The sequence below is a fragment of the Atractosteus spatula genome, chromosome 10 (genome assembly GCF_055471065.1).
Source record: "Atractosteus spatula isolate fAtrSpa1 chromosome 10, fAtrSpa1.hap1, whole genome shotgun sequence".
In the NCBI taxonomy this organism is placed as follows: Eukaryota; Metazoa; Chordata; class Actinopteri; order Semionotiformes; family Lepisosteidae; genus Atractosteus; species Atractosteus spatula.
Window position 1 is genome coordinate 15,345,863 of NC_142715.1, and position 13,084 is coordinate 15,358,946.

The following is a 13,084-nucleotide window of genomic DNA, read 5'->3' on the forward strand; positions in this document are numbered from 1 at the left end:
GGCCGTGTGTGTGGCAATGGAGATTGCGTCATCTGTGGATCTGTTGGACCGGTAGGCAAACTGGTACGGGTCCACTGTGTTTGGGTTGGTGTCCTTAATGTGCTTCATGACCAGCCTCTCGAAGCACTTCATGATGACAGGTGTTAGTGCCACCGGTCGGTAGTCATTAAGACATGTCACTATGGTTTTCTTTGGTATTGGGATGATGGTGGTTGTCTTGAAGCAGGTGGGGACTACGGCTTGGGCCAGAGACATGTTGAAAATGTCTGTGAATACACCCGCCAGTTGATTGGTGCAGGCTCTGAGGACGCGACTGGGTATGCCGTCGGGTCCTGCAGCCCAGAGAGAGAGACAAACAAACAAAGGGAGGAAAGATATCCAAAAAATATGTGAACGAAAAAAATACACACACACGAAGCAATACGCAGCTAGAGGTTATTATAAATCCGTTTTATATACATCTATTGTTTTTTTAACATTGTTATTTTTCATCTTCATAATACAGTTTAAGTGATATTGCAGTTCCATTTTATAAGCGTTAAAGGAGGGGGTATCAATGGGCCGTTTTGTTTTGTGATTTCGATATCTAGCCAGTTTTACTAACAGATCAAATGTAAACAGTCAACTTCCACATTACATCTTGCACAGTATAACATGATATCAAACGCCTTAAATCTAACATTGGCACTTAAACGCTTAGAGATATAGTTCTGCAACTCCATCTAAAATAACTTTGTTAATATATGCAGGTGATAAATAAACGTGTCTGAGTATCTTTTCCAGCTTTACTGAATTACATCAACTTGCCCACCGAGGATAAGCGTACCTCCGTTGCCCGAGTAACGTGACGCCTGTGAATGACGTGTAAAGAGCGCGTCGTTCTATACCTAGTGGAGACGGACAACTTTTCCAGCGCTGGGTTTCGGGGGCTTTCCCAACCTCTCCTCGACCTTTAAACGCCTTACATAGTAAATTTACATTATCCTGTAATATGAATTTCCCTAACAGAAAAAAAAATGTAACAGAAGAAACTCTCGTAAGGTTAAATTCCCCCCCACGATTACACCCTCCGATTAATCTGCTGCCTGGCCGGTGTACGCGTCGCCAGTCCGCTCCGGCTCCACAGGAGACGGGCTGTCAAACCCGAGACGGGAATCCGGGTCCGGGCCGCCCCACGGGTGAGTGAACCGCCGTCCTCTCCGGGCTTAGTCCGGACGGAAGCTCAGTAGTACCTAGTGCCCTGTTCACTAACTGCTGTAGGGTACGAGAGGTCGGCGGTGACTAAACACTCCGCCTGCAGGGAGAGGGACGGGACGGAGACGGTTATTCTCTTCTGGCAGTTTATTTTAACTGTCACATTTCCACCGTCTCTCTCTCTCTTTCATTTTCGTCCTGCTCTCTCCCGTTTCCTTGTCACATGGCCGCCGCATGGCCAGTCAGAGAACAAGGAAACGCGTGTATCATCATCGTAAACCTGTCCAGAGACGGAAGTAGAGAGCTCTCTTTAACTTAAAAATATTTTAAACTGCATAACCGAATAAAACAATGACAACGGGCATAAACGCGCACCAGTTTCTGACGCGTAGGCGGACTTCAGAGGCGCCTGACTCCTTTTGTCGTTGAACCGACTTCTGTCTTCATTACTTCGGAGTTTCACTCCTACTTCGTATCAGAAATAAACAACTTTCCACACGACTTTACAGGAAGCTGGAAACAACAGGTTCGAGAAGTGATATTTACATGTCTCTATATATAATACTTTCCGTACAAATAAAAGGTATAGATGTCTGGGGGAGGCTCAGTGGTTGTTATTCCTGCCCTGGGATCAGTTCAGAACCTGGGGTGCTGTCTGTGTGGAGTTCTTAACTGTGTTTGTGGGGGTTTCCTCCTGGTGCTCCAGTTTCCTCCCAGTCCAGAGACAGGCTGGGGGGGTTAATTGACTTCTTGGTGTGTGTGTCCTGTGATGGACTGGTGCCCTGTCCAGGTGTGTGTGTGTGTGTGTGTGTGTGTGTGTGTCCTGTGATGGACTGGTGCCCCGTCCAGTGGGTGGGTGTGTGTGTGTGTGTGTGTGTGTCCTGTGATGGACTGGTGCCCCGTCCAGTGGGTGGGTGGGTGGTGTGTGTGTGTGTGTGTGTGTGTGTGTCCTGTGATGGACTGGTGCCCCGTCCAGTGTGTGGGTGTGTGTCCTGTGATGGACTGGTGCCCTGTCCAGGGTGTGTGTGTGTGTGGCCTGTGATGGACTGGTGCCCTGTCCAGGGTGTGTGAGTGTGTGTGTCCTGTGATAGACTGGTCTAGGGTGTGTGTGTGCGTGTCCTGTGATGGACTGCTGTCCTGTCCAGGGTGAACCCTGCCTTGTGCCTGTTGCTTGCTGGGATAGACTCCAGCTCCCCCCTGTGACCCTGGACTGGATACAGCTGTTAGAAAATGGATGGACGGTTTGAATGGGTTTTTTTTATTAATGTTTTTCTTCTCTTTTTTCAGGAGTGGATGGTTGTTTTAGGTGGGGATGGGGGGGCATGAGGGATTGAATCTGTTATTTTGTGATTGTTTATAAAAAATCCTTATAAATAGGATTAAACATTTTTTTTAAAATGTCCACACTGGGGTCTGACACAGCGTGATCTGATGTCCCTCTGCGATGAGGAGCCTGCTGCCGTGTCTGGCTGTGCTGTTTGCCCTGTGCCTTACCAGTGAGTACCTCAGCCTCATCACCTCTCACGCCGGTGTATGGAGGTCTTGCCTGTCTGTCTGTCTGCCTGCCTGTGTTTGTTTGTCTGTTTGCCAGATTTCCTCTCTGTCCTCCTGCCTGTGTCTGTCTGATAGACTCTCTGACTGTGTGCCTGCAAGTACTGTAGGTGTGTCTCTGATTGTCTGACTGTCTGCCTGCAAGGGTCTGTCTGACTGCCTGCAAGAGTCTGTCTGATAGACTGTGTGTATGACTGACTGACTGCCTGCATGTAGGTGTGTGTCTGATTGTCTGACTAATTCAGGTGGGGTAGCTGCATCAGCATGCGTAGGCTGCAAAGGAATAGGTTTATTCCATGCTGAAAAGAGAAGAAAGAAAACACAACATTTCAGCCATGGAGCCTTCAGGTATCAGGTGTCAGGTGTGATTGTCTGACTGTCTGCCTGTGTCTGTCTGACAGACTGACTGACTGCCTGCAAGTACTGTAGGTGTGTGTCTGACTGTCTGACTGTCTGACTGTCTGTCTGACTGTCTGCCTGTGTCTGTCTGATAGACTGACTGACTGCCTGCAAGTACTGTAGGTGTGTGTCTGACTGTCTGACTGCCTGCCTGCGAGAGTCTGTCTGACTGTCTGACTGTCTGTCTGACTGCCTCCCTGTGTCTGTCTGACTGTCTGCCTGTGTCTGTCTGATAGACTGACTGACTGCCTGCAAGTACTGTAGGTGTGTGTCTGATTGTCTGATTGTCTGATTGTCTGACTGTCTGACTGTCTGCCTGCGAGAGTCTGTCTTACTCTATCTGACTGACTGCCTGCAAGTAGGTGTGTGTCTGATTGTCTGTCTAAAATTACGATGACACGTTTGTCAGCCAGCTCTTGAGAAAAGTTCGGATCGCCCCAGTAAAAAAGAAATTCTCCCTCAGAGAACAAGAGCCGCCAGGCCTGTTCCTCGTCTCAGAAGTGTGTGGCCAGCATGCGAAAGGAACTTAATCTCTTCAGTGTCTTAGATGGGCGCTATCTGTTTGGATATAGCTATCATCTAGAAGGAGTTTGCTGCTCGACAGAGATCTGCATGGAGTACTGACACACAGAAGACATGATGGATGGGTGGATTAATACCCTCATTCATTTATTTTCTTTTTCTTAATTGTATAATGTTAGAATGCCCAAAAGGGATGAGCAGCCAGTTGACCATGGACCCCCAGGGGTTTCTTTTCTCCATACTAAGGAGTTTTTGGTTCCTCTCCTCTGTTGTCTACTGGTCTTCTGTTCTTCTGTTCTGTATTCACACAATGTCACTTGCATTGTTCACTTGGGGCAACCTGTCGTGAAAGGCACTATATCCAAATAAATTGAATTGAAATTAAAAGGTCCGCACTCAAGTGCTAAGGAAACAGCGCTGTTCTCCTTTCACTCCCCTGCACACAGAGAGCGCCTCAGCCTCTCACTGGCTGGTCTACAGCTCCACGGCGGTGTCGGAGGCAGGGCTCCTCTCCCAGCTCCTGATCTCCAGGGTGCTGGACCAGCAGACGGTCTCTCACTGGGACAGCGCCTCCTGGAGGCTCTGCTGGCCCAGCGGAGCTGCCGGCCTCAGAGACGTCGACTACGAGCACGATGAGACGGAGAGCAGGGAGAGGCTGAGGAAGGGGAGGAACATGGGGAAAGGTCAGTCAGCCCTCCGCTCTGTCCTCTGTCCTCTGTCCTCTGTCCTCTGTCCTCTGTCCTCTGTCCTCTGCCCCTGCCCCTGCCCCTGCCCCTGTCTCTGTCTCTGTGTGCGTCAGTGTCCTCTGTTTCTCTGTGTGTGTGTGTCAGTGTCCTCTGTCTCTGTCTCTGTCTCTGTCTCTGTCTCTGTGTGTCAGTGTCCCTGCTCTCTCTGTGTGTGTGTCACTGTCCCCTGTCTCTTTCTGTGTGTCAGTGTGCTCAGTCTCTGTGTGTATGTCAGTGTGCCCGGTCTCTCTCTGTGTGTCACTGTCCCCGGTCTCTTTGTGTGTGTCACTGTCCCCAGTCTCTGTGTGTGTGTGTCACTGTCCTTGGTCTCTCTTTGTGTGTCACTGTCCCTGGTCTCTCTGTCTGTGTCAGTGTCCTCGGTCTCTCTCTCCAGATGCGCTCCAGAGGTGGCAAGGCTGTAGACTGGAGGATGACGGGAGTGTGGCTCTGTTTGATCACTACAGCTTCAATGGACAAGACTTCCTGTCCTTTGAGGTGGAAAACATGACCTGGAGAGCAAGTTCCCTGGAGGCAGAGGGCACTCAAAGGGACTGGAACCAGAACAAGATTAAAAACCAGTATACCAGATTCTTTCTGTAGACTGACTGTATAGAAACACTGAAGAGATTCCTGCAGTACAGAGAGAAACACAAAAACCACACAAAGGTGAGACAGAGAGATATCAGATACAATATGAGACAAATGCACCTAGAAGCTCTACACAAGAAGTTCCCCCATGTGCAGAGGAGTGGGTGGCACAGTGCAGTTTCTGGGGTGCTGTCTGTGTGGAGTTTGCATGTTCACCTCATGTTTGTGTGGGTTTCCTCCCACTTGCTGGTGGGTAAATTGGCTTATGGGAAATTGGCTCGTGTGTGAGTGTGTGTCTGTGTCTGTGTGAATGTGAAGCTTGTGTGATCCTGTGTGAATACGACGTGTCTGCAGTTCTCCAGTTCTACTGTGATCTCCTTTCTTAGCCTGAGGAACAGACAAAGAGAAAATGTGTTTGATTTGTATAATTGTCTAATACTGACATGTTTTGGTTGTAAAGGTTTGCAGAAAGGAGCCACACAATATTTTGTCTGTGCAGCGATGTCACCTCACCTTGCACAGTGTCCACACTAATTCTCAGTGTGTTAACATTGCTTCCGGTCTCCCTCTCAGTCTCTCCTCAGGTGTTTGTCTCTTCCAAGCATCTGGGAGACACACAGAGCTGTTCCCTGTCCTGTCTGGTCACTGGCTTCAGTCCTAGAGTCATAGATGTCAGTTTGTCCAGGCCTGTAGAGACCGAGGGAGAGGACGTGTGGTCCAGTAGGCTCAGACCCAACGGAGACAGCTGAGGAAGAGTGTGGAGATCTGAGAGAGTAAGATCGAGGAATACAGCTGTACTGTCACTCATCACAGCTCCAACCACAGCGTCACGCTGAGCTGGGGTAAGTGTCTGGAGCAGATCAGTGTGTGTTATACTATATCACACACGGGGGTGAGAGTGGAGCAGATCAGTGTGTATTATACTGTATCACACACTGGGGTGAGTCTGGAGCAGATCAGTGTGTATTATACTGTATCACACACAGGTGAGTCTGGAGCAGATCAGTGTGTATTATACTGTATCACACACTGGGGTGAGTCTGGAGCAGATCAGTGTGTATTATACTGTATCACACACAGGTGAGTCTGGAGCAGATCAGTGTGTATTATACTGTATAACACACTGGAGTGAGTCTGGAGCAGATCAGTGTGTATTATACTGTATCACACACTAGGGTGATAACAGAGTCACATTATTTTTGTCATGCAGCAGGTAACGTCTGAAACTTTTCTTGTCTCTATAACAGATTATGCCGCATGTCTGAACTCTGACCACCTGGATTCCAGACTGCATGTCAGGGTGATTCTGGCACTTCTGTGTGTGATGGCAGCAGGGGCTGTAGTCATCTTGCACCAGAAGAAGCTGTGCTGTGTGCCATTTTTACCACTGTCTTCACAAAGTCTTTTCACAGACCCCAGCTTGCTCTCCATGAGACACACAGACAGGGAGAGAAGCTGGGGGTCAGAGTGCAGGGTCAGCCATTGTACAGCACCACTGGAGCAGTTGGGGTTAAGGGCCTTGCTCAGGGGCCCAAAGGAGTAGGATTCCTCTGCCAGCCGCAGATTTTTAAAAAAGATTTTAAGATTTTTAAAGTACGCAGGCTGGATAGCCAGTAGCCATATCACCCTGCAACTCGCAACTGGCAACCCACAGACACCCAGCAGTGTGAGTCTGGTCAGTACTTGGATGGGAGACCTCCTGGGAAAGCTGAGGTACTGCTGGGAGAGGTGTTAGTGTGGCCAGCAGGGGGCACTCACCCTGCGGTCTGTGTGGGTCCTAATGCCCCAGTATAGTGATGGGGACACTAGACTGTAAACAGGCGCCGTTCTTCGGATGAGACGTAAAACCGAGGTCCTGACTCTCTGTGGTCATCAACAATCCCAGGGCGTTTCTCGAAAAGAGTAGGGGTGTTTCCCCAGTGTCCTGGTCTAATCCCCCCGTGGTCTTTACCAGTCACAGCCTCCTAATTATCCCCATCTCTGAACTGGCTTCATCCCTCTGCTCTCCTCCCCACTGAGAGCTGCTGTGTGCTGAGCGGACTGGAGCATCATCCAGGTGGGGCTGCACACTGGTGGGGCTGGAGGGGATCCCCATTAACCTGTAAAGTGCTTTGAGTGGAGTGTCCAGAAAAGCACTATATAAATGTAAGGGATTATTATTAATTTTTATTATTAAGCTGTTTAAGATGGCAACACACTTCAGGCGCATGGAACATGAATGCTGGACACGAATATTAATAAGCTTCCAATGACAACACCACAGAGCAAGAACACGTTTGAGCTGAAAGATGTATATTTCACATTGAAACTGCAGGAAGTCTGATTACAGAGTAATTATGTGGTGAATGTTTCTACCACCCTGGGGGTGTCAAAGCATGGTGTTGTAGTCCTAGATGGTGATGCATTTTTTAAAACTCTGTTTGCTTTTGGACATCCACTTTGTAGGAAGAGATTTAGCTCTTTTAGGAAGAGATTTTGCTTTTTATTTTATTTTATAGAAATTGGCCTGTCTCATTATTGTCCAGTGCTTCAGGTTAAGGAGCTAGAATTGTGTAAAGGAGCCTCTGAGACTCCTTATTTGATATATATGGAGTACCTGGGGGACAGCTCTGTGGCTCAGTGGTTTTGCTTGGCTGCCTCGTACTGCAGAGGCCCCGGGTTCAATTCCAGACCCAGAGTGCTGTCGGGGTGGAGTCTGCATATTCTTCTGTGTGTGTGTGTCCCTTATTGGACTAGCAGGGTACACTACTATCCATCCTGGATGCATGCACATGATCTCACAAAAGACTTGAACGCGGGTGCCTTGTGCTTCCATTGGATGACAGAGGAGCTACGACCACGATGATTACACAGTACCTAGTTTGGATGATGTCTTACGCTCATGAAAGTCGACTGCAGTTCCAGATATTGAGCAGGTATATTCAAGATTTATACAACCCTGACAGCCTCGATCCTTTCTTGACAGCCTTGTTAGGAGCAAAGGCAATTACTGCTATGTTTAATTACTCTGGTGACCGACACCAAGCTGCATGGTCACTATAATCCACTATTTATTCCATACATGCCAGCGTGATTAAGTAGCACTATAACCCTGAGTATGCACAGATATATACAGTATGTCTCTTTCAAGAAGTTCCTTGAAGTATGTTCCTTTTAAATCATTAATACTACACTTTATTATATTGATTAAATGAAATGGTCTGAGACATATGTTTGAAAAGTTTAAAATAGGCATAAGGGCATTATCTACAATGCAGTATTTCTAAATGTAAGAATGTGAGAGTTGTGTGGACCTTATCTTTTTTTTACCTTGTTTAGTCTTTTTTTTGGTCAAGTGTAATTGTATTAAAGTATGTAGCCCCTGACGGTGTTATTGGTGTTATATGTTATATGTACTCTTGTTTGTACGGTATGAATTTTTGCTGTTGCAATAAAAAAAAACTAAAGTCGTGCATAGCAACGGTCACTAAGGAAGTGCGGCTTAATCCCTGAATTCCGGTGTCCGTGCAGTAGAGGGAGACACTCCCTCCGCTCTCACAGTGGATCAGCTGTCACCCTGCTCACAAGGGGGTGGAGGGGATCCCCATTAACCTGTAAAGAGCTTTGAGTGGAGAGTCCACAAAAGTGCTATATAAGTGTAAGCAATTATTATTATTTATAACAAATCAAATTACTTAAGAACATATGAAAAGTTAATGATACCAATAGACAATTCAGCTTATTAGAGCTCAGTGTTTGTTCTGTACACATGTACTTATAATACATGGAATAATTTACAAAGATCCCACTACGTCCCCCTGTGTAGAATAGATGTTCATAATCTGTTTAGTCTATTGTTAGTCTCTAAGCTGTCAAAATTGAAAATCTGACGTTTAATCATATTCCACTTACTGTAAGTCCACTTGTTCTGATCTGTGGTTTCAATGTCATCAACCATCAACTAACCAACTATTTTTATTCTCCTTAAAACTTTTGAAATCCAACTTTTCAGCAGCTGGTCAGAAAGTCAAGTTGCCCAGTAAGGCTGATCGAATGTTCCCTTCCAAACATACGTGAGAGGAAAAATACACCAGTGATTGCCAAAGCAAACAATTCTCAAATAGTATTTCCTTGGACCTGAATACTACTACTACATTTAAATGTGATAATATATATATATATTCATTAAACAACTCTCAATGCATTTTCACTGTACTGAGACCAGACCTTCATGTTTAAACAGAGAACCACTCATAGAGAAAATATTATACTATATCCATATATATTGAACCTTAATATAAATGCTACGGTATTTGAAGCTTGCATTATTCTTAGATGTCGGTCTGTCGCCAGTGGCCAGTCGCCAGTGTTTCACAGAGGAATCCTGTGCAGACTGATCCTCCGACACTCAGTCTCCCATAGGGTGGCACTGCCCTGTGGAGCAAAGACATCACCGATGAAGTTCCTGGCGTTCAGAATGTGCGACGCCAAGGCTGTGCTGCTTAAGCATCTCACCATCTTCCTCCTCGTCTTTCGAGAACACCACGCCATTGTCCTCCTGGCCCCAGCGCAGGCTGGTGTTGCCCAGCTCGGTGTGCCTTGACAGCTCTCTCGTCACCTGCGGAGGGGACAGTACCACAGCAGCCCGGGTCAGAAATCAGGGCCCGGTACGTCTTCCTGAACGAGAGCCGCGGTCTTGTCGCAGCAGGGAGGACGCAATCACCGGGCGAAACAGGGAAGCAGCAGCAGACAGCGCCTGTGGTGGGTGATAGTGGTCTGTAGTGGGAGGTGGCAGCTGGAGTGAGCGCTCTGGAAAACGTGGGACGTAGTGTGATTCAAAGTCGCAGAACGAAGCAGGGAGGCAGCCAGAGAGGTGACGTCGAAAGCAAGCAAAGCCCGGAGCCGATAGATACCCAAGCGAAGCAGCGAAGAGACGAGGTCGAGGCGAGAAATCTTCGACGCCAAGGAGCAAACACAAGGGCAATCCAAGAGCAAGGTCAAGGGAAACGGGGTCAAAGAATCAAGGAAAACTTGACTAAGGAACACCAAGGCTCAAGCCTGAACTCCCTAACACTGAGCGAGTGGGGGGCTGACTGTGAGCAGTTGGAACTGATCTTCCACCCAATTGCACTGTGAAGGCAACCAGGTGACTGACAGGTGGCCACGTCAGTTGTTGTGGTTACTCGGAAGGGTCTTCGAGCAATCCAACGTGAGCAGGCATGATACAATAAACAAAGCCAGCAAGGGAAAGGTCAGCGCTTCGATATAACTGCAACTATGATCTCCAGTATTCTCTCTCTTATATTCTTGTTTAAAGCCCTTATTAACTCTATAACTCTACCCTGCACTTTTGGGCCTATTCATATGCTCCCTTAATTCAAAATGCCAAAAGGAAGATAATAGTAATTTCTTCTGTTTGTTTTGTATTGTGTTTATTAATCACTTCCACTCCCCAGTTTATAAATACTCCCAGTCTGTCCACAGCTCTGCGCTCATCTTCTCTTGCTCCCCTCCCTCCATCCCATCTTGACCCTTGCAACTGCCTCCCTGGCTCATTCTTCACAAATGATTTCCCCAGCCAGGTGAGGTAACACTACAATAATAAGTACACTATCCCTTTATATTCATCTGATTGTTTCCTGAATTCCTAAAATGCTGCTTTTTAACCAAAGAAAATCCCCAATAATGATTCATATCGGTAGGAACCCACTGCATGTAATGTGTGACAAACATTTTGATTGAGTGTATTTCTGATTTCTGTATAACGTAGCAATGTGTGGCTCATTATGCATAGCATTGACTGGATGATCTTTTTTGTCTACTGCAGCTCCAACAGTATGATTTGCTTAGTTTCTTCTTTACGAGGAGCCTGGAATATCGCAAGCCACCTATGCACACTGACACAATCTAGTAGTCGATTTCCTATACCTGGACCAGAAGCCACTCTTTAACATCTGGGTCATTAGGATTCACTTCCGAGTCCATTAATATCCTTACTCTCAGCACCACTCGCTTCCCTGTGGAGGAAAGGATGAAAACAGCGTAGAAGACAAAAAAAGAGGCAAACCCCATTCTGAAGTAGCATTAAGTGATTCACCCTGCCTGGTCTGAGGGACAGTTATATGGTCAAGGACGTCAAAACATCACTTATAATATTACAAAAGACTGGTGCTCTGGAGGTGGCTCCAGAGTCTATCCCAGCAAGCAACAGGTGCAAGGCAGGGTTAACCCTGGCAGTAATGCCAGTCTGTCACAGGGCACACACCACAGCTCATTTTCCCAGGAGCCGATTCAAAACCTACCAGCATGTCTTCGTACTGCAGGAGAAAACCCACGCAAAGACAAGGAAAACATTCAAACTCCATGCAGACAACAGCCCAGATACTGAACCCAGAGCTCAGGCACTACGAGGCAGCAATGCTAACCACTGCACCCAGTGCACCCTGGGACCGACTCTGGGCCACCACAAGTGCGAACTGGACAAGCGGTCGTGGAATAGCAAAGTGCCGGCGACGTTCCCCGCAAGGTTACCCCCATAAGGCTGTCGAAGTGGCACCGCAATAACTTACCACTGTAGCAGAAGAAAGCGTAGGTGGTATTGCAGTTATAGTCATTCCAGGAGCCTCTCGCACTCCCCTGAAGATTCACGGCGCCACAGGTCTCGATGCCGCCATAATTGTTGGGCTCGCCCACGTGCCAGGGGCGGAAAGTGGAGACGTCCCCATCGGACCACTTCCAGGGCTCAGTGAACAGCCCGATCCAGACCTCCCTGCCTCCGGCCGTGACTCTTACTAACTCATTCTCACTCTGGCTCCTCACCCGGGTCAGGTCGGTGTAATGTTCTCTGCAAAACGTCAGGGCTTCTGTCCAGTTCTGACCGGCTCGGCGGTGGCAAGGAGCTGCTCCAGGTCGGCTGGCCCACTCACGGTAGCCATGTCCGTGTACTGGCCCCTGCAGTACGCCCGAGCCCCCGCCCACGTCCTGCGCTTGCTCACGAAGTGGTAGTGGTGAGGCGAGACCAACTCCCAGAGGCCTGAAACAAGGGAGGCAGGGTTGAGGCTTAGGAGCAGGGGTGACCAGCTCACGATGCCTGGCCAAGCCAGCGCAAGACGTGCCAACGCGTCGGAGAAGCAAATCCGGTCGGGGAATGGCCCGGCACTTCTCAACCCGACATTTGTGGCTGTCGTTTTGAGTGGTTTTGTCTTCCCTGGGGGAGGATTTCAAATGGGTCTGCCAATGCACTGTGAAGTGGCACAGGGGCTTTAGGACTGCAGTTTCTCAGCGTTGGGACGCTGGGTTCAGCTCTGCTTCTGGTCTGGTTTGTATATTCGACACTGTGCTCACGCTGGGTTTCCTCTAGGGTGCTCCAGTCTGCTCCCCAGTCGAAAGGCATGCTGGTATGTTCACTGACGTCTGGGAGAGTTAGTGCCAGTGTGATGGAGTACCACTCCTTGTGCCTGCTGTTTACTGGAATAAGCTCTGGCTGTCCCACCACCCTGAACTGCATGAGGTGGAGCAGGTGGATGGATGGAATATCATATAATCAAGAGCACCGCTGATATCAAAGTCAGGCGGAACGATTAATTGGCACAAAGCAACGGCATCAACAAGACCAGATGATAATCAGTCTAAGATGGCGCCGTGTTAGTGGCAGCCTGCTACAGCAGCTTTGTGTCTTTTTGTTGTCTTTTTGTTTCTTTCAGTTAGTTAATGCTAGTGTGTTAGTGTTTTTTCCTCATACCTTTGCCGGCAACTAGATTTGCGATCACAACATGATGGATACTAGAAAGCTGAGATGCTTTTCTTGTTTTTTCTGATACTCGGACCTCTGTTTCTATCGGGTTGCAATGCCGATAGCTACAGAGGCATTGTCTACACGCGGGACCAGCTGATCGCGCTAGCGCGTCCGGCTCTACTCACTGGAGAGAAGCCATCGGTGCCGGAGGAGCTGAGGAGGAGAAGCCGAGGCTGTAGGGCTGGTGCGACACGAAAGGCGAAGAGAAGGAGATTTAAACCCTACCTTCCTTCGATCATCCTGGGAAATGTGAGGTCCTTAGCGAACAAGATGGATGAACTGGGAGCATTGGTGAAGAGCCAGAGGGAGTATCGTGAATGCAGTATCATGT

General features: G+C 48.1%; 2 protein-coding genes across 3 annotated transcripts; one reads left to right on the forward strand and one right to left on the reverse strand.

Annotated features, from left to right (window-relative positions):
* Nucleotides 1-553: 553 nt before the first annotated feature.
* On the forward strand, nt 554-8,444 carry LOC148825440 (major histocompatibility complex class I-related protein 1-like). 2 transcript variants are annotated; one of them, XM_088926238.1, is made up of 6 exons: nt 554-1,178; nt 2,617-2,690; nt 4,113-4,349; nt 4,786-5,057; nt 5,553-5,821; nt 6,227-8,444. In XM_088926238.1, exons 2-4 carry the CDS (start codon nt 2,639-2,641, stop codon nt 4,989-4,991), a joined length of 495 nt encoding a protein of 164 aa, XP_088782364.1. In that variant the 5' UTR covers nt 554-1,178; nt 2,617-2,638; the 3' UTR covers nt 4,992-5,057; nt 5,553-5,821; nt 6,227-8,444. The 2 variants fall into 2 exon arrangements, with proteins under 2 accessions (XP_088782364.1, XP_088782363.1); XM_088926237.1 differs by lacking the exon at nt 554-1,178 and having other exon boundaries at nt 2,123-2,690.
* Nucleotides 8,445-9,408: 964 nt separating this feature from the next.
* On the reverse strand, nt 9,409-12,465 carry LOC148825441 (C-type mannose receptor 2-like). The gene is made up of 5 exons (XM_088926313.1): nt 12,303-12,465; nt 11,885-11,991; nt 11,528-11,831; nt 10,887-10,975; nt 9,409-9,576 (listed from the first exon to the last, which is right to left on the reverse strand). The coding sequence occupies exons 1-5, from the start codon at nt 12,463-12,465 to the stop codon at nt 9,409-9,411; spliced, it is 831 nt and encodes a 276-aa protein (XP_088782439.1).
* Between the last annotated feature and the right edge of the window lie 619 nt (nt 12,466-13,084).

What these genes read in the sequence shown, in the direction of transcription:
- LOC148825440 (XM_088926238.1), top strand. Translation starts at nt 2,639, where the DNA reads ATGAGGAGCCTGCTGCCGTGTCTGGCTGTGCTGTTTGCCCTGTGCCTT. An exon ending in GTTTGCCCTGTGCCTTACCA is followed by an intron (nt 2,691 to 4,112) that starts GTGAGTACCTCA and finishes CCCTGCACACAG; the next exon opens with AGAGCGCCTCAGCCTCTCAC. An exon ending in GGGGAGGAACATGGGGAAAG is followed by an intron (nt 4,350 to 4,785) that starts GTCAGTCAGCCC and finishes CTCTCTCTCCAG; the next exon opens with ATGCGCTCCAGAGGTGGCAA.
- LOC148825441 (XM_088926313.1), bottom strand. Translation starts at nt 12,465, where the DNA reads ATGCAGTTCAGGGTGGTGGGACAGCCAGAGCTTATTCCAGTAAACAGC. An exon ending in CGCTTTCTTCTGCTACAGTG is followed by an intron (nt 10,976 to 11,527) that starts GTAAGTTATTGC and finishes TTTCCTCCACAG; the next exon opens with GGAAGCGAGTGGTGCTGAGA. An exon ending in AAGAGTGGCTTCTGGTCCAG is followed by an intron (nt 9,577 to 10,886) that starts GTATAGGAAATC and finishes TCCCCTCCGCAG; the next exon opens with GTGACGAGAGAGCTGTCAAG.